This window comes from Periplaneta americana, chromosome 17 (genome assembly GCF_040183065.1).
Source record: "Periplaneta americana isolate PAMFEO1 chromosome 17, P.americana_PAMFEO1_priV1, whole genome shotgun sequence".
NCBI classification, from domain to species: domain Eukaryota; kingdom Metazoa; phylum Arthropoda; class Insecta; order Blattodea; family Blattidae; genus Periplaneta; species Periplaneta americana.
In genome coordinates this window covers 55,486,387-55,510,831 of record NC_091133.1, presented here as the reverse complement: position 1 = coordinate 55,510,831, position 24,445 = coordinate 55,486,387, and the positions used below count along the sequence as shown (strand labels likewise).

The 24,445-nt window shown below is 35.7% G+C and overlaps 1 protein-coding gene across 1 annotated transcript; it reads left to right on the top strand.

Annotated features, from left to right (window-relative positions):
* The first annotated feature begins 6,282 nt into the window (after positions 1 to 6,282).
* Positions 6,283 to 24,439, top strand: mRpS29 (mitochondrial ribosomal protein S29). The gene is made up of 9 exons (XM_069816744.1): positions 6,283 to 6,394; positions 9,932 to 10,071; positions 11,222 to 11,435; positions 13,775 to 13,867; positions 15,134 to 15,270; positions 16,633 to 16,793; positions 21,918 to 22,059; positions 22,485 to 22,577; positions 24,103 to 24,439. Exons 1-9 carry the CDS (start codon positions 6,370 to 6,372, stop codon positions 24,301 to 24,303), a joined length of 1,206 nt encoding a protein of 401 aa, XP_069672845.1. The 5' UTR covers positions 6,283 to 6,369; the 3' UTR covers positions 24,304 to 24,439.
* Positions 24,440 to 24,445: the final 6 nt, after the last annotated feature.

The window sequence follows — 24,445 nt, the reverse complement described above, 5'->3', positions numbered from 1 at the left end:
CCACTGAACTTCGAACTCAGGTCCCCCAACTGTGGTCCACTGCACTCAAACTCAGGACTTAGATGCTCACACAGCTGCGGACACACTCAAGTCGAACTCCGATCTCGAAGCTGGCTTCACTGCTACACAAGACTGGCTGGCTTGCTGTCCAACGACTACAACAACAACTGCTCCAGCTCACTTGCCTCTCTTCTTTTATAACCAAACCATAGTTTCCAGAGAGTACGTTGCTAGAAATTTCTACGAATCTCAGAAGATGGCACCTCTCAAATTCTCTGGATTTCTCCCCTCACTGCCACGGTCGCCATCTCTCCTCTCCTCTCTATGCCACAGCACATGCCCCAGGAAGCAGATGCGCGCGCAACTTCCGGGCCGAACCACGGCCGACTTTGCCCTCCTGCCGGACGCGAGATCGTTTCCTGGCTGTCACAATATTTTATGTATATTTTATTATTCAGAAATGTTTAACTTTTATTATTAAAAAAATGCATTATTATTGTAATTGAACTTGTTAAAATTTGTACTATAATATGATATAAGCAGAGACCAAATTTTAATCTTCATACTTTTTACAACATTCTTTGAAATTTTCAACTGATTTGTGTAAGAATTGCATCGCTAGGAACATTTGTACACAGCAAATGGAACTGAAAAAAAAAAAGCGCTAATGAAAATGTACTTACTCAGAACTACTCATGCATATGCCTTTTCAAAATGTCTGCTGGGAGTCTTAAGAAAGATAGGACAGATAAGTGAACATTTTCTGATAGAGGAAGAATGGAATATTTTTTAAATGAAAAAACTAAAAGTTAATTTTGTTGTCCAAATTTCTCAAATTTGTCACTTAAGATACCCGGGTATTTGTACATTTTTTATTGTAAAGATTTATTTTAATGTGAAATTACTAGGCGTATTTTTTTATTGTGATGTACCGAAGTGCGTATATGACATTTCTTTACAGGAATTCTGCGTTATATGATGAAGGATTGGTGGAGCGGAGAAAAATTCTATCCGGCACCGGGATTCAAACCCGTGTTTTCATCTCTACCAGCTGACGCTCTATCCACTAAGCCACACTAAATTCCAATTCCGATGCCGGATTGAATTCTCTCTGTTTAAGCTCCACCTTCTTAGTTTCCCTTTAGTGGCTAACCCTCATGCACTGTGTCACAGATGTGTGACAGTGGTGCAATGTCCAACTGGAAAGTCTGAGTCAACAACTAGAAGCAGAGAAGGAGACGAGGCGCCAACAGAAAGTAGTAAGTGTGAGCTGTTACCAGTGGCGAAGCTATGTGGAGGCAATTGAGGCAATGCCTACCCAGAAAAAACCTCAAGATAAAGAATTATAAATAGGCCTACTAAAATAAATTTCTTGACCCTAATAATTGTTGTGATTGAGAAAATCAGCAGTTTATACAGGATTCTTCGCTCATCGGCCACTAGATAATGGCACATGTCAACGACAGAATCTATTCTGTTGTGCTCCTGTTGTGCTCGGCCAGGGTGATGGGCATCTGCGGATGAGACAATTTCTCGCTTGCCTCTTCTGCCACTTCAACAGGCTTTCGCTTTACAGCAGGGATTGGAGAGGATGGAAAATGGAGTGAGGTTATTTGAATTTCTAGCAACCCCCTCCACGTCGCAAGGAGGCATGTCTCACGACCAACCACAGTGACCAACAAAGAATATTCAAACTTTCTCTCCCTTGCAGTTAGTGTTGCCAATTTATGGTAGCTAGATCTAACTATTTTTAACTAATTTTCAGCGGCAACATTGATGAAGGTTTTGTATTTTTTTTTTTGTTAATTTAGCGAGTTTTTAAAGCCCTCGTAGTGACAGAAATAACAATTTTCTCCATTGATAGCATATTTATAGTAAATTTTTAATGCTGTTTAAGGACTTTGTCACAAACACGGTTAGTAACGCTGCTTTAGTGGGAAATGCTCCTTTTGGTTTAGTCAGCACGTAAGTTACTCAAGATTATTTTTGTTGTGAGAATTAAGTGTGAGTTTACTAGATTGTGGCCGAAATAGTGAGTGAAGACCATTTTTATATTACTTGTGAGAATTAGGTGTATTTGTTAGGTTGAGCCTGAAATAATGAGTAAACTAGACTCTTGTAGTAATTTGTCGAGTGTTGTGAACTTACTGAAAAGTAAGCCATTTTCTTCTTGGACATACGAAGAAAAATGTAATGCCCGAATTTAGATTTTAAATATGACAAAGTATCTAGAAAATTTGTGTTCTCTTGGTATACGCGATTTTCGTGGTTGGCTGGCTGTTTGGACACCGACAAACTTTTTTGTTATACTGTGTTTTATTTGGTGGTGGAAAAGAATGGGCTTTGCATGCAGTAACTGTTTCAAAAAACGTCCTTAGAAAAGCGGAGAAACATCAGAATTCAAATAAACATATTCAGAATGAAGAGGGATTCCATTTACTAGAATGCAGGAAAATAGACCATGCTCTATCTCAATGGTTGTCAGCACAGAGCACCCTGGGGCTAGCATCTCTTACCAGCGGAAAACACAGTGCATCATCCATTGCAGTACTGGTGCATGGCAATGACACTGAAATCAAATTAATCTGAATCTCCTTCCGATACTCAGCAACACTGATAATATGAAATAATGAAAGCAGAAGTACGCGTATGCGCAAATTGAACTGTCTCTAGTTTCCTCGAAACAAGACGTAATTCCAGGCACTTTCACTGTTTTGCCTCAGTCTGAAGCCTGAGACAAGCGTCTCCACCTATGTGTGACTGATCCATAAAAATCATGTTAACTTTAGCCTTGAGTCGGTCTCTGATAAAAATGACTTGTCTCTTCCTGTGTGCACCCAGCCAAAGTGAGGTCTTAAGATGCTGTATGGCAGCCGGACCGATCACAGATTTATTCAGGATATTTTCTATTGAGTGCCATGTAACTAATTTTGAAGTGAGCTATACTGTAGTAGAGGAGGCAAGACCTGTCCTGTGACCTTATCATGTGACATGGCTATATCACGAATGGGTATAGAGGGAGAAAATATATCGTCGCCTGAATGCAAGAACTAGGTAACTCAAAATGTGCGTTTTTTAGTTACCTCTTTTATAGCATAGCAAAAATCGCAAAACATGTAATCCAGGATCTAGGTGACTGACCGAACAATACCAGCAACATCTATTTTCCAATATAACAAATAGGCAATGTCACAAAATATGAAAAATCAAGTTACCTAGTTCTTTCATTCAGGCGACGATATGAACTTTAGTGTCAGTAGATTTGTATAATATTAACCATCATGAAACAAACACTCTTTCTGATAGCTCATTCTTTCCCCTGTGACAAAACTCATATGCCATATCTCACCTCCTCATCTATACAGTACAAAAATTTGTACAATTGTAATCTTACAAAATTGTGATTTATTCCACATCTTAAAGCTTCAATGTAAGATTTATAGAATACAGTAAATGAAATGAAAAAAAAGCCTTCTCGAGGAAGGGAAGTCAGCATTCTCTCTCACAGGCTTCCCCTCTTGGAACATCTTCCTAAATGGCCCGGGCTATAATATTCTTTTTCAGTATTTTGAATGGGAACCTGCCTGCAGTGACACTAAAAAGCTGGATAAATGTCTGTCTCTCAATCGTATCTCGGAGGCTGATACAGTTAATATTTAAATGTAGTTATTTAAAATCAATTTCATAATGCTTGTTAAAGCATTTTACATTTTTCAATTTCACTATAATTGTTAGTTTTTAATACATATGCACGTCTAGCCATGAAACAAAGGGACATCTTTCTAACTTGTCGGTTACATTACATACTAGTCGTGCGTGGCTCTTCCAGTGAGCTCTATGCTCACTGGCCTGTTCCAAAATACCACTGTTACATTACATACTGCTATATAGGCCTACTGTTGAAGACTCTAATCTTGGAACCTGACAAGAATGCGACGCGACCCTACAGTTCGTGATAATGACCCCTATTAGTAATGCTAGCCTTCTTTGAAGTGAATGACGAGAATATTATATGTAAATTATGAAATACAAACATACGAGGTTACAAGCGATATTATATACAGAGACACTGTAGCACAAGAAAATCAAGGAGGAAACTCAAACCCACGAATAATTCTACAGTATGATAGTGTTCTTCTACACATAACGAAGGGTGCGTAAAAATATATCTTTGTAATGCTATGTAGCGTATATTTACTTTTGTGCGAGATCGTGCGTATTTGCTTGGTTTCCGCACAAAACCAATCCGCGGAAAGTCTAAAATTCCACATTCAGTATTCCCAACCTAACACACATAACAATTTCCCTCTTCTTACCGCTTAAGTGACATATTGATTTTACTGCTTTAGGCTTTTAACATATTATTTTTAGAGACGTTCAATATAGTAATAATTATAAATTGGAAACTTACCACTGCAATTACACCTAAATTGCACTGTTAATTATTGTTTTTAAATATTTGCAAAAATAAAGTAAACTCTACAACTCCACTAAAGTTACTGCATTCGTGATGCAAGTAACATTAAGGAAGCCGTGAAAAAATCGACAAGATTCCAGACTCATCATAGACTGGGGGGGGGGGGGGGAAGACAGACGTATATCACACAGAAAACATTTTAAAGCAACAATTTTGAAGATAGATATTTTTGTTTTGCAAATTTGCCGTCATTGAACAGAAATCAAGATGGAGATTTCATTGCAACTAATTAGAAATTCCTCTTTCAGGTATGTAATAAACGATCTTCGCACAAAATAATGTACGATACACGAGCGGTATGTTTTCTTTCAATTCTCGAAAATAAAAAGCTCAACTACATTTCGCTTTTTCAAACTTTTCCTCAAACATGAAAACTTCAACATACCGCTCTTGTAACGCATATTACTATTAGAGTTATCCAGATTTGTTTATATGCACCTTGTTATTCGTGTAATTGATCGCAGAACCAAGTCAATGTCCTCGTGCTAGCTCATCTCCGGCCTATGTACCATGCTGCAGTCAACTTGTATAATCTGTCCCCAATATTACAAGCCTAATAATTTCATTAATCACATATGATAGTTCATCTTTTTCCCAGTATTGTTTTTCTATATTTTCAGTGTGTCTACAGAATCCGTGATTGGAACTTCTACCCGGACTGTTCAAAATTTAAACTTTCGTCTGTCCAGGAACGTTGGAATAGTGTTTCTATCTTTTGTAGTTTGGAAGAAATAAATATTTGAAATCTGCTCCTTCTTTTTGAATAGCCCTGTATATCAGAATATGATCATTTAATAAAGGTATTGTAAAATAAAGTAAAATTGTAACAAAATATACAGACAATTTTACTTTTTTTTTCCTCTTGTAGGGAAGAGGGACTCGAAGACATGCACTGCAGCCTGAGGCTTATTGTGCTTACCACTTCTATTCTGTGAATGATTGGGTAACTGAACGACCGCGCTCTTGTACAAGTATAGCACACCACACTGTGAACTTAACCCGGGCTATTGTATGGATTATGATATGTGAATTAATGATGGTGAAATGAGTCCGAGGTCCAACATCGAAAATTACCCAACAGTTCTGTTTCAATTGGTTGAGGAAAAACCCCAATTTTATATTTACTTTATCTGTTTATTCAAAAGAGCAAGATATCATATGAAATGTGAATTCTAATTATTTTATTTAATCTCATCTTTAAATTTAATCGGGATCACTTTTCTTTTTTCTGCATTGTTGTGCAGTATGTTATTCATATTTCTTCAAGTAGCTGCTTGAACACCAGCAGAGTTCTAACACATCAGTAGAGGCTGTTACAAAAAAAAAAAAAAAAACACATAATAGTGCTTCCATTCCTCAGAAATTCTTATATATTCAGAAATTTAAAATACTGTAAATAATACATACGGCCTGAAGATAATAATTCGTAAATTTAAGCACAGAAATTTACTCATAAACAAAAACAAGACAATCTTTTGAATTCAATATTTTATAATGTTAATAGAAAAAAAAAAAGAGTTCGGCCAAGTTTGTGGGGGCAAGGCCCCCTCCCCTCCAAAGAACTCCGCCTATATATGCTCCTGTACGAAAATGAGGACGATTTTGCATAGAACATAGAGCCCCAAAGTAATACACATTTTCCACAATTTTGTGTATATTTATATAAAATTCTCCAATTCCTAAAAGTGTACATATAATTTGTATTTCAAATTTGGAAGTGATGTGTTAAGAAAAATCTGAAGTTTTTAAACTACAATTCAGCTGTTTTTTAAGCTTGTGCAGCGGTAAATGAAATTCTTAGTTGGCAACACTGCTCTTTAATTCTCTACACTTTACAATGGTGGTTGTAATTTGTCTATGGGTGCCAATGTAGAAAGGTGAAGAAAGGAAAAATGGTCTATAGGTTTTGTAAAGACCGTAAGTGATTGTATTTATTAGAATATTTTGGCAAAGCTGTTTCGAAATATTTCTAAAATATAATGTGAAAATGGCAATTCATCACACAAATTGTAGGTCTTAAAATTGTGTTTATAGAGACTACATTAATTTACTCTTAGGCGTATTGGCTTGTTTCTTGTATCTTATTTGAGTATATTATTCTAAAATGTAGTCAAGTAAATTGTAAAGTTATTTATTTTTTATTTTTTCATATTTCAAGTTCAGTTGACGTTAATGAAAGTTATAGAGGACTAATTAACATGAGAGTAGAATGAATATAGGTTAGGTCTATTTGAAAGATAGGTAATTTCCTAAAAGCTGTCGATGTTCCTTATATTGTCTTTGGGTGAATGTAGAGTATCCAACGCCCACTGAACGAATATTTCACTTTTATCACTGCCAATGTTGTGCTATAATCGTATATGCAAGGTAGGCTATAACAAAAACCTAAACTAACCAAACCTAACCTGTCAAAGAAGCAACAAGTTATACTAAATATGTGTAAAATTGGCCTATGTCTCAATAGTGGGCGGGACATAAGTAACATGTTAGTTGCCAACCGTTTCACCATTACTAGTACACTTTTGTTCCTTTTCAGCAAACTTCTTACCCATTCTTCCCAGGCAAATTATTTTTACATTTTGAGATATTGCGTCCACAATAATTTATCCTAGTAGCTTTTTACAAACATTCGCAAGTCTGTGGATGTGAGTTTGTGTGAATTTTTCAGAATACCTGAAATTTTAGCTGCCTCTTCTTTTTCAGAGAATATAGGGCCTAGATTGTTTACTAATTTTTTTATTCTTCTTCCATAATACTTAATAAGTGTGCCATATAGTATATTGTATTTCTTGCCAGCTTTTCGCAAATGTATATCTGTTTTTTTCGAAAGATGGGACATGACATAAGTGCTGTGATCGGAAAAACAACTGAATATCACATAGTGTGAGAGTCCTGTTGCTATGGTAATGACAGTTGAGTTGCCAAAGTTACAGTTTCCACGTGATGAGTGCTAAATACCTCTCTTATAGTAAGGAGCAAAGATATTGGCGGGTCGTACATAGCACATTTTTGCACGTACCACCCCCTCTCTTCTGACCTGTCCATTGGGATGACTGACTGGCAGTGTGTCGATGCGTTCGGGTGTAGTTGCTTGCAAGCCAATCGTTGGGTATTGAGAGAGTAGTCATCGTAGCTGTTGTCTGCACATATTCAAACAGTAATTTTCAATACTAACAGTGGAATTGCTTCTGTGCCTAGTTGAGCGACATGTCTAGAAAGGAAAGGAAAGGAATTATTTATAGTGTTTACGAATACTTAAAAAAACTTTAATTAATACAACAAATTAAAATTTTCGTAATAGATTGAAATTCTGGTTATTAAGAGAATGAGGAAAACAGGAATTAGGTCACTATAAGTTTAAGTGAAATATTTTAAGATCTGATAGTATATTGGCAATATACTCATTGCAGTGAATAAAAACCATTATTATTATATTATTATTATTATTATTATTATTATTATTATTATTATTATTATTATTATTATTATTATTAAATTTGCACTGATGGATTTCATTTAATATAGTATTACTAGCCATTGTTAAGTCAATTATATCATATAAAATAAAATCTGGGTACCGTCACAATACTATTTACAAATTATTTACATCGTCAACATTAGTGATTTTACTCACGGGACTGGCTTCATCTTTTCTTGCAACCCTTGTCTTGTTCAAAAGGTCTCTGGTCACTGCTGTCAGTTGGTCACCTGCTGTGATTCTTCCTGCCGGAAGGTCCCTGTTGACTTTCTTTGTTGCAATCCCAGGACCGCTGTCATCATTTTTGGCCTCATTTCTGAACAGCTGGAGCCATTCATCACGACTTCTATTCTTTGTGAAGCGGATGACAATAGGACACGTCTTCCCTGGCCTGGATGGTATGCGATGTGCTACGCTTACATCCTGCTGCACCAATTCACTACCGCCTATGACTTCCGATATTTGGTCAAAGACTTCATGAGTTGATTGTTCATCGATCTCCGGAACTCCAAATAGCATTATATTGTCTCTGCGTGTGTACTGCTGCAGATCACTCACTTCCTGTTTGAGATGGTCATTTTCTTGCACTAGCCTCTTCATCTCCTCCTGCGTGGAGTTGAGTTCATGTCTTGTGTGCGCCAATTCCTCTCTAAGACTCTCGAACTTGGAAGACATGAATTCAACTGATTTTATTAGTTCATTCACCTCAAAATACGAATGCTATTCGATATCAGTATAGTAGTTATAAAATCATGTCGCATATTGTATACCAGTAGTTTGTATTATAACAAATGAAGTGTTCACATGTGCTGTTGTTTAATGAAATAATTGTAATGCTGCGCACAGAAATTGCACTAAATACTGACACACAGACAGTGTTTATATATAAACACTATTTCGATGTTACAGACTTTAGGTTACGTAGCGAGGAGTGGAAGATGTTTCGGAAGCGACCCTTCGAAGAACGTTTACAGCTAAAGTAGGGGTGGAACGTGGGTTGGGTAGTATGAAGGGGTATACCTCCATCCGCCAATATTCCTGCTCTCTACTATAGTGCCATTTGTTGTGCATACAATGTCAACATTAATATGTTTCGTATTTAATTCTCTGTCGATTCTTGTATTATTTTATCATCTTCGCATCAGTTGTCAGTGAATGTTTCAACGTTAGCAAACTAACATCAACTGCTAGCTAACATCAGCTGATCTCGTGGTCGTCCATTATTGGCAGCATAGCGTTAAGCTCGGCCGCTTAACTGTCATGTCCCATCTTTCAAAAAAACAGGTATAGTTCATTATCGATAACATCTTTTAGGGCATCATCTATTTGTTGCTTTGTAAAGTTAGCATAGTTCCTATTTCAGGTGTCCTTTTGTATGTTCTGCCCATCTTTTTTCTAGTTGAGTTAAATTCAGATTATATTTAAGTAATTCACATAATTATGATTGATGGCAGAAACTTCAATTTTTGTTGCAGAAAAGATTAATGAAAATATGTGTTACTTCACAAAAGAAAAATATTAGTAATAGGCCTATTTATCCGGAAAATTAAAAGATATTGACGACAAAAATCAAGAAATGAAACATTTAACTCTTTGGCTATAACATAGTGAGTAATTTCGAGTAGAGTAATTACCATAATAATTGATTTAAGTCTTGGGAGATAAACAGTAGTACTATTGTAGGGTGTATTATCACGTGCATATTACAAATTTTCTACATTGTTCAACCACTGTGATAATAAGTAACGGATTGTAATTCCTGTCTTTGACTGAACAAAACTTCTAACATTGCCTCCTATATCCAGTTCATGTTAGCTCTTGTGTGTTGACGTCAATGTCTTCATGTTATAACCTATATGTGATTCAGTTGTGCTAACTGCCTATTATACATCTGTTTCAAGTAGTAGGTGTAATGTAATAGCTATTCATGTGTGTTTGATAAACATTATAAAAAAATTGTTTTCTTTTGATTATAGTGACGAGTGAGTCCATGCTGAGGGGAATATCATGCGTTTTCTTGCAACGACGAGCATTAACTCTAGCTCCTGAGGCTTCACAAGTACTGCCCTCTACAGAGACAAAACTTCCGAGGTTTCGCACTGCAGAAAGTAGTCCAGTTAGTGTTTTTGTTATGATATGATATAATAATAGAAACACAATTTATACAATGTTGTTTTTCTAATAATGTCGCCCAATTATGAATTTGTACGTTTGTTATTTGAATCACTTCATAAAGAAAGGGCTTCAGTCCAGTTTAGCTAAGTTGTGGGAAATGAAGAAAAACTGTCCAGACCGATGCCTCTTCCTTTACAAAATGCTCACATTCCGAACACAATATCACGATGAAAGAAATGTTGGACTGGTTTCTTTTCTTGATAAAATGATGTGTTGAGCATTCAAGATGGGAAATTCAATGTTAACTCAATTTCGAAAAAAATGTGACTGATGCCCTTTCTTTATGAAGCGATTCATTTTATGTCAGAAATATTACGTAGCTGTTCACTCAAACCAAGAAAGTAAAGCAGGAGATTTATTTTTTTAATACAATACAGTTGATTGTTATTCTGAGCAGAGAAGAGTTACTCACTTATTTGTCCATGTCCACGTCATTAGAGTACTTTTTCTGTATATTTTTATCTTCTTCTTAATTCAGCTATCCACTTTTCAGCGGTTACTTCTAATTCCTGTCCACCATAAGGATCTATCATTCCACTTCCATCTTCTAAGTCGAATTTAGTCATAACTTTTTTCACACTACCACACCAACTTAAACGAGTCCTTCCTCTTTTCCTTCATCCTGTGGGGGACCAATGAATTATCCGTCTGGGCCATCTATCCTCCTCCATTCTTTGTACATGTCCATACCACTGCAGTATCTGTTCCTCAATCCTGTTTACTACAGTTTCTTCTGCTTCCATCTCTTCTCTAATAAAATCATTTTTTACATGCTGCAACCGAGACACTCTCATACTTCGACGTAACCCATCCATCTCAGTGCTCTCCAACTTTTTCCTCCATCTATCATTCAAAGTCCAACACTCTGACTCATACAGAAGGACACTCTCTACCATTGTTTTCAAGATACGTGTATATTTTTATAATGGGAAAAAGTAGATTCATGAATGGTGGAGGCAACTAAATCAGCTGCTAAAGTTAGGTAAAAGTCATTCAGATCATCCTGAAATCAAGGTGTTTGTTGTGGTCTGAAAAATGTGTATGTTTGAAAGGCATGACATTTTACTTCCTTTTTGTTTGTTATTTTGCAGCTGAAGCATGATCACAGACACGACTGCCAGTTCTACACAATTCCAGAAGACGTGAAGCAGCGGCTGTACTTGCATGGAGGTCTGCCCAAGCTTTTCATTGAGCAGACCAAGACATTCAGAGAGGCATGCGTCATGGTGCGCAGTCCAGCCCTGGAGCTCCTGCACTACTTGAGGGCAGCTGACTACTCACGTCCTGTGGTCAGATATGTCGTCTGTATCCTTGCCTAGCTATGCATGCTGTTTATAAGTCACAGTTTGTCTGAGGTGGCATTTGAATTGTATGTGCAGTTGTTTCTTACTTCATTTTTGTGACTGAAGTGTGTGTCTACAACTTTCTGAACACAATTTTTAGGAACAACGGCTAGCAGAAATACATCACGTGTATTGCAGTCATCAAAACTAGGACTAGCTAGAAATCTATGAAGGAGAATACCTCTCTGTGCTTACACATTTTTTTTATCCTTTTTTCAGTATGCAGTTTGTTTCTTCCCCAAAGACAGGATAGCTCTGACTCCTCTCTTTCTATCTTTCTCTCCCCCTTCCCTTCTCCATTCATCCTTTTCATCTCTTCTCAGTCACCTCTTCTCACTCCTCTCTTTCATAGGGCAAATCTTTTACAGCATTCTTAAAGCTTTCCTATTTTCTGTCTTCCTCTTGGTCTCCGCATATGATCATTATATCTTAATGTCTCGTCTATCATATGATATCTTCTTCTGCCCCGAACTCTTCTCCCATTCACCATTCTTTCCATTGCATCCTTCAGCAGACAGTTTCTTCTCAGCCATTGACCCAACCAATTCTTTTATCTCTTCCTGATCAGTTTCAACATCATTCTTCACCTACTCTTTCCAACACAGCTTTGTTTTGTATTCCATCTGTCCATTTCACATGCTCCATTCTTCTTCTTCATGTCTATATTTCAAATGCTTCTAGTCACTTCCCTTCACTTTTTCGTAATGTCCATATTTCTGCCCCATAGAACGCCACTCTCCAAACAAAGCACTTCACTATTTTCTTCCTTAGTTCTTTTTCCAGAGGTTCGCAGAAGATGGTCCTTTTTCTATAATCATCATTATTTGTCTCTTTTAATAAAAATAATGATAATGATGATAATAGTAATACAGATAGTGTTTATCGTAGCACTTATACTATAGGTCTGTCACTTAAAAAAAATCTCGAGGGAGTTCCTTATCTTAACTGATTTCCCACAAATCCTTGCATAAACAATGCTGGTGGAATAATTTGAGCTGAAAAAAATTAATGTTCATTTTAATGGTAGTAAACCAGAATTTTAAGTGGTAAGTTTAATTTTCATCCATATCCTGTTAGAAATTGTCTGTGGCAAAATATATTGGAGGAAAAGGTTGTTGGTTGGTATCTAATGTTGAGCAGTTGACAGTGCCATTCACTCTCTTGCACTCAAATGGGGAAATTGAGTAAACGTTGGGCAGTGAAGATGATGACCTTGATTCATAATTTTATTAATATTTGAGAAAGAGCATGTAGGAGATTCTACAATATCTGTTCTATGTAAGAAATAATGTTTCCCTCCAACTGCTTGCTAGCATCATCATGTCAGCATATGCCTAGAAAAAGGATCCCTCAAGCAGTCTTGAATTACAGACCAGCAGGAGAAACATCACTAGGACGCCCTGTGAAGAGATGGAAAGAAAATTTGTAGACTGGAACATTCTTTTTAGGACTATTACTTATTATAAAGATGATGGTGATAGTGATGGTGATGGTGATGGTGATGGTGATGGTGATGATGATGATGATGATGATGATGATGATGATGATGATGATGATATTTATAGAGGTAATCATGGCCAGGAAATAATCTGTATGTTGCCACTTCAGTAGTTACTCGTATTAAATTATAAATTAGATTTATTGCGTAATTGCTTCCATTTTTTCCATTTACTTCAGAAATATTATAATTTTTTTTTAACATGTTATATTTTTATTTTAATATTCTTTTAAAAGAGTGATAAGACAGGTGTAGATGACCTTGGACAAGAAATTTGGAGAGAAAATAATAAAATGAATTGCATTAAGTTAATTAAAGAATACAGATTAATGTTGAATCATAAATTGCTCACAAAATAAAAATATTCAACAGAGCATATTGCATTATTTGTCAAATGCTACATAGTTAAAAATTTCTCTTGGGCTTTATTTTGTTTGTTATGCAGTCTTTCTTGGGCTTTAATACCTCGCCATATTGTTTGTATTTTTCTCAAGATGGTCATATTTATTGACTCATGGCTTGTAGCCATTTTGTTGACATTGTAGACACCAAGCTACTTTCTTTCTCATTTGTTTCCTTAGCTCAAGTGTTATGGATATTTGTGCCATGGCTTTAAAAGAAAATACCTATTAATGCTTCGGAAGGGGATGGACTTAAAAAGGGAAATTACTAACACAATTGTGTTTGTTCAGAATCTTGAAGAAATTGTATGAATAGGCAGATTTTGATGAGAGATCATAGTGTCTTGTTTTCAGAGCTGGTTTTTCTGCATATTATTAGTGTTTTCCTGAACTGACACTCAGATGGTGAGGCTGGATGTGGGAAGTCCATCACACTTGCACATGTCCTGCACTATGGATATGAGTCAGGGTCTCTGCTCATTCATGTGCCTTGGGGTAAGTAATCTGCGGTGAATGATAGTCACTGTTGATGTTGATAGTTTAAAGAATTCTTATTTTTGCTAACAGTGACGTTATAAATTCTGTTTCAATTCAAGACTTCTCTTTGTAACTGAAACTGGAGGAAAATTGAATAATTTCCAAGGGAAAAATTGTTTTGGGGCCAGGTATCGAACTTGGGACCTTTGGCTGAGCGCGCTAACATTCTACCGACTGAGCTACCCAGGAACTCTACCAGACCCAGCTCAATTATTCACATTATATTCACTTAACTCAAGTGGGTTGACAGATGTCAGACAGCCAACATTGAGTGCACACCAAGCTCTGTGTGACTTAAATTTGTGGTTTCCTGCTAATGAACAGTGACGTGTATTTGTACGGAGAAAATTATTGTTCTCATTTTAATTTGCTGCTGAATTTCATCCTGAACAAAGTTAAGGGCCCCCACACCTTTCAACGAATCTTTATATAACTCTCCTGCCCTTATCCACATCGTACTTCTGTGTATATCTCTGTATTCAGCCTTGCACTTAAGTTTCTCCTGCCACTGGAATCAATTGTCATTTATCATAATTCAGAGAGATCCATTTGTAATTAGGGAGTTGTTACAACATCTAATGCTGTGTGTTATTGGCCCTTAGGTCAGCTGCTCTTGTCTCAGATGAGTCAAGCTTTCGAGAAGGAGCAGTATGTGTCCATTTAGTCATTCTAATGCATTAATTGGGTACAGTTGTTTAGTCAACTGTCCAAAGACAGATCTGAACCCCACAAGTGATAAGACACCACTTATGAGGTAACTTATGATAATGGGGTAGGGTAGCCAGTTCCTTTCCTCCTCCATTGCATACATGCCGATTAGCTACATATTCCACTAATTAGACTTCAGATGTATACAAACAATATTATTGTTCTTTCTCTGACACATATCATCAAGTGACATGTACTACCAAGTAATAGGTGTATGTATCAGCCAGAATCTTAATGAAAGGTAATTTGGTACAGTATTGGATAGAAAATTATTTTAATGGAAACTTGTTTTAAAAATAAAAACTTTGTGAAACATGTTAAGAAGTGTGTTCTCAAGTTTTGTCACATATATTCAGAATCTTCTGTACCAACTAAGTCATATGTGGCTTAATAAGGATTTTGTGTTAGACGAAATTAATTAAGAAATGCATTGACATAAGAGATATCTACCGATAATTTAAAAAAAAATTTGGATCAAGAAAATTTATGAAACCAATAATGAATCGAATATTGCAGTTCCCAACTGGATGAGGGCAAGCAAAGAAGTCTCTAATTCAGCTACGAGAGAAGGCTATGTGGATCTGAACTTGGATGCAGCTGCATGGCTTATCCATTTCAAATGTCAGAATGCAGCCTTGCTAGAAAAATTAGATGTAAGTAAAGCCCGGTTCAGATGGTGCGTGTTTCTGTGATGGATTCCAAGGTGGCTGCGCGGATAGGTTGCCTGCGTGGTCACTCACCAGAAGTAATGCGCTCTGGTGGCTCCGTGGATGGCTAGCTTGCTGGATTTCGAGGGTAGGTTCCTTGCTATTTTTCGCGATGGTTTGCAGGCTGGAAACCAAAGATGATCATATAATATCACCACTGAAACCATGTCGCCATGTTCGTTGTTTTCTAACTAAACCTGTTTTTTCTATATTCCTTAGTTTCTAAGAAACAACAATTAAATATCGGACTTTAGCTGTTTTGCACTTATGGCTTAATTACTTTATTACGACATTTACTACTGTTAATGTAGGACTTTAGTTGTTTTCCACTCACGGTTTAGTTTCTTTCTGACCATGAGTGTTGGCAACAGATGAAGCAGCAGATGATTTTCCAATTTAACTGTGAAAAGAGCCAGCTCCGTGTGAACAACTACCATCACTGTAGGCAACACGGGAGCCAGCCAGTCAGCACACAGGCTACCCATCCGTGCAGCCACCTTGGAATCCATCACAGAAACACGCACCGTCTCAACCAGGCTTTAGTTTTGTAATTTTAAATTTATCTTCTGTACAGTGTTGAAGGGATTTTGTTACTTTTCATCAAACCATCAATAGACCATGTTGTTATATAAAAAGTTAAAAAACTTTGTATCTGCACCAAACCATTAATGATACATTTTTATTTTTTTCGTATACTTCTTATGCCCTAATACTACTTGTTTTGAGTCGTTGATTTTTTTTTTATTGCTTTGAAGAGTATTTATTTTATTTTGGTACTGTCTGTGGAAGCATCTGATTTAATTGTGTTCAAAACTTCATTTAGTTTCTCGCACACATTTCTGCGTTTATTTTTGTTCAAATGTTCTTTGCTCTTTACGTGCCACAGGTCAGGGAACTCTTTAAAAATAGAAATACAACTTTTGAAGTCTTGTGGCCTCTCTGATTTCTGACTTGCATTTCTCACAATAACAATATATTCGTGGGCTCTACATAGTGTATTACTGATACTAACAGTTTTGTTATCAGTGTAGCAAATACAGACATTTATTTCATCAGTGACCAGTAAGAATTTTTCATACTGTTTAGCCATCAGCATGACCCATATGGTCAGTTTTACTATGTATCAGTATTAGTGATTGTGTGAGATCAGCATGAAGGTTAGAAGTTTTAATTCATTAACTAAAGTAGACAAAATCAATATCTGAAGAAAGACAGTCAAGTTGTTATAATAATCCAATGCCATTGCTGAAACTGAGAATGTTTAATATTAACATCTTAATGAATTTTATGAATGTGTCTCTCTTCTAGCTACGTTTATCAAATGAATATGTGTGGAGCAAGCGAGAGGTTACAGAGAAGGGTGCACCTATAATGGAACTGGTGGAACATGGGATAAAGCGAGTGAAGTATGCATCAGACTGTGTAGTGGCGTTGGTGAAGGAGATTAAAGCCCACTCCACACAGGGCCGGTGAGTTGCTTGCATCCTATTGGATGTATTTTTTAAATTTCTCAGTACTTCTGCTGATAATGTATCAAACTACTCAGCTTATCTCAGTATGACATGTAATTGTCAGTTAATTTTACGAAACTGACCCGATGTTTGAGCAATATGAAGTACATAGAAGGGAGATATATCGTTCATGAAAGCTGTAATTCCATTCAACCTGCTTCTACAATCTTTTTATTGTTAGAATAATTATAATGTAAACACAAGCACGTGGCTGTCATACCTATAATTGGCTACTAGTCGAAACACACGACACAGAAATATATAGTTCTATATTTGAGGACCATAACTTTGTATTTATTCTAATAGAAAATTAGAATTTTAGATTTTTAGTTGGCAAGTATGATAAAGCATATGACTGAACTCATATGTACAACATTATATAAAAGAAAATGGTACTCATTTCATATTGGAGTTAAGTGGCAAGTTGTAGCCGATTTAAGTGAACACCATATTTTAACGTTTTGGTGGCTACTTCATTCACACACAACCCCCAGAATGTCTGGAGGACCACACCTGCTGTTGGTCGACGGGTTCATTGGACCTAGCTGGGAGATCTTGTTGATCACCAGCTTTCCCTCCTTAAGCCACTGGAGGACGATTTTAGTGCCATAGCAGGTCAGCACTAGGAATAGAAAAGTAGAAAGAGGAGGAAGGAAAGGGAAATGAACCCCTAGGCCTCGAATGCTCTAATGCCGTTGGGGTCGGAGAAAGTAAGAGTTCAGTTAGAGGACTGGATAGGAAAGGGTAAAGAGGAAATTAACAGAAAACAGCAGAAATAACTAAACTGCTCTCTCAATTAATATCACTCAATAAAAGAATTGTACTCCAATGGATACCATCCCATTGTGGAATCCTGGGAGACGAGAATGCGGATGCTTTAGCAAAGAAGGGCAGCACTGCTACTTACAGACCTGTTACTAAATCTATGTATTACTCTGTGAAGAGATTTATTAAATCTACATACTTAGACTTCAACAAACAAAATTTGATAACTCAATCCCAAGGGAAATAATGGAACTCTCTGCATCAAAATCCACAGTTAATTCCCGATTTACCACGAAAATCGTCTGTAGTTGCATTTAGATTGGCAACAGGCTATGATTGTTTGGCCAAACACCTGCATAGAATTGGAATATATCAGTCCCCTAACTGCACATTGTGCAACTCAAACCAAGAAATGGATTTGGAACACCTCAAAATCTGTGCTTCATTGGCTGGTCATGATAATATCTTTGAAAAATATTGGAGTGCAAGAGATCAAATGACTTTGTCAAACACCTGGCATTAGAAAACAACAACATATAAAAGAAAAGGTACTTTTATTTAGTATGAATTTCTCAACAAAGCGGATGAATACAAAGAGTACCTAATACTAAAGTAGTATGTTTTTGTAATACCCTGGCATTGCTTGAGCTCGCTGTCCATGTAAGCACATGGTAGTATGACTTCTGCATTCACAATGTATGTAGTTAAACATAAGAGAAGAATACCATCTTTGTTCAAGAGCGATTGACCTAACACGAAGTTTAAAATAATGTAATTAATTAGAAAGTCACTGTTTCCTAAGCAAACAAATGCATTGTAGTGATGTTAGGCTTACTTTGACGCGTAATGTAAATATTTAACATGAAAAAGAATGTGCTACATTTGGCAGAATCATGTACTGAGCATCAGTGGCTTAAGTTGTGGCGAACCAAGTTTCATTTCAGTCATGTGCTATTGTTTACTGTAGGCTTATTCTGACAGCAAAAAGATTGTAGAAGGTACTGTTGCTTATACACGTACAGTAAAACTTCTTTTATATATTTCACATTTATGCATTTTTCACACTCATTCCTTTTTTTTTTTTCCTGATGTCCCAGCAAAATTTCTATACTTTCCATGTTAATTTATTTCGGATGTATGTTTTTCGTTTATTCTTTCTTTATACTTATATGATTGTATTTTAAACCCTGGGAGATACGAAAGGTTATTTGTACATTCTAAATCAGTTTTGCTTGAAATTAGGTTCGACATGAAAATGTAAGAAGGCGAAAATACAGTACATGTTCATTGTTAGGAAGTGGTCCAATTTAAGTTCGTGGAAATTCAAAGCTGCTCATGTTTTCCTGCACTAATCTTGTGTCCTTTAATGACACTGTTACTGGTTTAGAAACAATTGAAACATTTTGCAACACATTTTGATGTAACTGAACAAATTATGGAAAAATTATCACAATTTGATTGCTTGGTTTATTCATTTGGAACAAGCAGTCCAAAATAAATGACTTTGTAAAATGAATACTTGTTATTAAATGAAGATCTCCATATAGTCTTCAAATGCTTATTTCAGATGTTATTAAGAGTCATTTCAGTTTTACTGTATTAAGTATGATATAGTCTTCAAATGCGTATTTCAGATGTTATTAAGAGTCATTTCAGTTTTACTGTATTAAGTATGATATTTCAGATGCTATTAAATTTCATTTCAGATATATGTTTTTCTCACGCATTTTTTGTTCAGACTCTTATTGTTTCAATGTATATTTCACTTCTAGTAGTGTGGAAGAGAAGGCCTCATGGTCTTAACTCTACAGAATAAGTAAATAAAATAAATAAATAAATAAAAATGTATAAATGAAGTTTTACTGTATTACTGGTGTGTATGTTATTTCAGATGTTATTAAATTTTATTTCAGTTATAAGTTTTTCTCATTTTTCTTCAGACCTCCATAAAAACGTATAAATGCAGTTTTACTATATTACTGGTATGTGTGCTACAGAGGTTATTACATTTTATTTTAGTTGTATGTTTTTCTCACTTATGTGTTTTTCCTTCATATCCCCATAAAAACGTATTTCAGAAGTTATTAAATTTTATTTTAATTATACGTTTTTCTCACTTGCACTTTTTTCTTCAGACCCCATAAAAACCTATAAATGAAGTTTTAGTGTATTAAGTGTGCTATTTCAGATGTTAATACATGTACTACATTTTATTTCAATTATACATTTTTCTCACACGTTTTTCTTCAGACCCTCATAAAAACATATAAATGAAGTTTTACTGTATTAAATAATAAATTTATTTATTCTGGTGGTGTTAAAGCCATCAGGCCTTCTCTTCCATGCCACCAGAAATGTGCGTATATACAGCGAAAAAACAAGTATGCTATTTCGGATGTTATTAAATTTTATTTCTGTTATATGTTTTTCTCGCGTGTTTTTTTCTTCAGACCCCCATAAAAACGTATGAATGAAGTTTTACTGTACTAAGTTTGCTGTTTCAGATGCTATTAAATTTTATTTCCATTATACGTTTTTTTCACTTACACGTTTTTTCTTCAGACTCCCATAAATCACTAGTAGCAGACAGTCTGAAGTACTGTAATTGGCTGAATGAAGGGAGAACATTTTTAATTCAATGAAAGCATTAGCAGGGAATCTGGCATAAAAATTCTTGCTGAATGGCAGATGTCATATATTTTTAGAGGCTGCTGACACTGTTTTGAGTTAAATTTGCACGTTTCCATTTCATTGCTATTCTTGATGTTGGACGCAGTATATAGCTCTAAAACACTGAATGTTTCTGCCATGCGCAAAAACTAAAAAATCTCGCATCAAGATAGATCGAGTTGTCTTAGACATTGATATTTGATTTATTGACTTGAAATTAACAGACACAGATTTATAGGTAATTCTTCATGTTAAATCTACTGCTGTGTGCGTATATTTCAACAGCACATTTGCACGCAACTTGAAATAATAGAATGGTTTGTCAATAATGTAATATGTTCAAGTGAAGTTCATTACACATTAATGACGTACTAAGATATATTGAGTGTGGTGCCAACCACACCACCTCATTCTAGTGCCAAGGTCATGGAAAGCATGGGGCTCTACTTCCATGCCCCTCAAGTGCCTTCATGGCGTGTGACGGGGATACCTTTACCTTTACTAAGATATATTAACCCAAAAGTAAACTGAAATAACGTAGGATAATTTAACTCGTCTTTTGAAAATAACATAGTAATAAAAAAAAATCACTTTTTGAAAATAGAAAATGCCTTAATTCTACTGTATGCAACTCACAGTTTTACCATAATTCGAAAGAAAACCATGCTATGCATTTTGAATTCCTGTAAACATCCATTGCCTGTGACCAGTTTCAGTCTGCAAATCTGAATGGTAATTTATAATCATATCACTGCAAACTAGTGATCTCGAATATCTTCATCATTTCAGTTTATATTTCTCATAGACTTTAAGCCTATACAAATTTACATATGAGGCAGCCATTTTTATGTCTCTCTGGACTACCCAATGTAAAGAATGTCGATAGCAGTACTATTTTTTTTTTATTATTTTTATATTTGTTTTTAATGGCCGACCATCCATGTGTCTATAATATACATGTCTTTAAGTTTGATGTTCAAACCCTACAAATCCTATGGGTTTGATTAAAGTATTGAATTTTCACATCACTGCTTACCCATGTGAAAGTGGCCTGTTGGCCTCACCGTTATTCATTTGTCCACATTCTACATTTTTTGAAATTATTTGCTAAGAAATGTCATTATTTTGAGTATCTAAGTATAGGTTTTTTTTACCATACCATAGGCCCACACATTGAAAAAATATTGCTGGTCCTGAATTCAAAGGAAGTGAGGAGAATTTTTTAATTAATTAAAAGTGACTTTATTATTTAAGAAGCACAGTCTCTCATGCTCTAGTGGTCAGAGCTTCTGGCTACAGTTCTTGAGGTCCCAGGTTTGATTCCTGGTTAGATCTCAGGAATTGTTTCAGTGTTCGTCCATGGTCTGGAATCTAGATTAAGATCTCTCCTGGTGCCATATTATCAGCATAACATAACTCCACTTTCCAGGTGCCAAACTTCAGAAGTGATTTACGTATAAGCCACTGTCAGAAGAGAAAACCAAAAATGTCGAAAGACAACCTGGTGGCATTAGTTAAAAAAAATCCAGCGCTGTTAATACTTCATAACAATAATTATTATTGGTGGTGTTAAAGTACCATTATTAATCCTTACTGATAAATGAGTAAATTAAATTATGTTTACAGTAGTATTTATTTTTCTTCTAGGTGCAAAACGCTTGTTGTAATAGATGGATTTAATGCCTTCTTCCATCCAAGGACACGCATAGTCACAGAAGATAAAGTTCAAGTCACACCATCGAAGGTTACATTGACTGAAGCTTTCATGGAAATCACTAAATATGATTGGGTTGGTATTAATATACAATAATTTAGTTTTTTCAGAAAGCGAAAAGTTACAAGAGATGCAATTGGACCGTTACAAACAATCAACGAAAGGTACCTAGAGAAAAATAATGAAGTATGTGTAGCATTTGTGGATTTAAAAAAGGCTTGTGACAGAGTGAATTTAATTAATTTATGGGTATCCTGAAGAAAATTGGTGTAAATTGGAATGAGAGGTTATTTAGTAATCTTCATATGAAACAAGTCAAAGTTAAGATAGGAGAATGCCGAAATGGTTGTGATTGGCCCTGCAATTATGTTATATGATTGTTGTTTATATCCAAATAAGAAATCATTAATCCACATTTCACATCATAACTCAACTTTAGTGAACACCTGACATTTCGTGAGTAAGATGTATATTTACTTAACTTAATGTTTGATTTTTAGTGCAATGGTGCTGTGGTTATAACTGTAGACAACACTGGAGTAGCTGATGACAGAAGAGAATCTTGTCTGCCAGTTTATCTGCTTGGGAAAGAGGTGAGAATGCGTTGGGATTAGAAAGATACAAAAATGTCTACTTTCGATTCTTGGTTTTCTTGAGTAGAATTTTTGTTGTAATTAAAGTTGCTCACATACATAGGTATTATGTGGACAATCTACTTGCACATCATCATTTCATAGTTAATTATTGCATATTTGTTAACCATCTAAGCAGTAGAACTCTATCAAAGTATAGGGGCTTCATTATGACCAGCTGAAAAATTTCTGTTTGATTTTTTACATTTTGTAACTTGTCGTGTGTTGCAGTAGAATATAGAACATAAAAGAAAATAGAAACAGAGAATGTTGGAATTAGTAATGGTTCTAAATATCCTTACTGGGCTTCTTTCAAAGGGAAGGAGGAGGGAGAAAAGAACCCATAATGTAAAGTTTGTTGTATATTTAAGAAGGGGAGCCTGAAGGCGAAATTTAGAGTCTATTTCTCATTTATGTTTGATGTTCGTGGTTTCAAACTTTGCTGAGGACGATGTATTTTAAGACCAATAAAATTCCTTAGCATGGCTTCCTTCAGAAAGGAAGTAAAGCGAGAAGGTCCTTGATATTATGGCATTTAAAAGAATCTTGTCCTTGAATGAGATGACTCCTGGCAAAATAGTTCAGTCCTTTCTCGTGGATGTATGGTATCCACTCTCTGCACTGATTGCTATCTGAGCATTTTTCTAAGTATCAAATTCAAATGTCAATCACACCAAAATAAAAGGGGTTGCAAGTTTGTCCCTCCCTGGCTGACTTTAAGTGTTGGCTTGAAGAATTTTCTTTGAATATTACACCATATTCTGTAGAGAAAATATTTGTTAGATCAGTAGCTCAGTTATGATGGAATTATAGTCATGTCTTTGTAAAGTCAGTGGACTTCTCGTCTTATTCCTTATTATTATTGCCTTTCAAAAGTTTCTAAACCTTTTCTTGAATGCAGGTATTTCGCCAAACAGTTTACCCTTTTGTAAATAAAATAAAAACATGTAACTTGCAATACAAAAGCCAGTTGACCTTGACCATAATAGGGCCAGAAAGTATTAAAGCAGGTATGGACATTTTTTTTTAAAGAAACTATATGCTGTGATACATCAAAAAGAAAGTTCCAAATTTTGAAAAAAATGCGTGTAATTACTTCAGCTCAGTATTTCACTCCTTTCAAAAGTTATAATGGGAAAAATCTAATGCGATACTAGCATTAGCAAAATGCCAGATATGGGATTACGTGAATGACACTCTGTAGTGACCTCTCCCAAATTAGTGCCATAAATTTTGTTGCATACTTTCATACCATGAAATTTCCCATCATTTTATGTAAAATGGTAATTATTGTCTCTCCCCTCCCTTAGAAATGACAGAAAAATTTCTCTAAAATGTGACATATTCTTCTACTTACCATCATCGATCAAGAATGACTTCTGAGATACTGAAAATAGTTTATTGACAAACAAAGCAGAATGAGCAGCAGCTTTCAAGGTGGACAGCATTATTAGTAGAACTTAACAAGTGTTTATTATTTTTGCAGGGTTTTGAGCACTTCGATCCATTTGTGCCAATCTATGTACCGGAATACAATGAGAAGGAAATTGAGAGTTGTTTGGACTACTACATAGATCGCCGCTGGTTACAGAATGAGCAGAGTTGCACAGAGGAGGGGCGAAAGGAACTCAAGTTCCTGTGTGGGATGAACCCCCGAAGACTAATGCACATATGTGCGCCATTGTAAGTCATCTCAGATTGTAGTAGCAAAAATGTGTGTGATTGTGTGTGTGTGTGTGTGTGTACGCGTGCGTGTTTTATACGACGAATGATTTAATTTGTGAATGAGAATGAGAACGATGTAAAAAACTGTATCAAGGAATGGACTC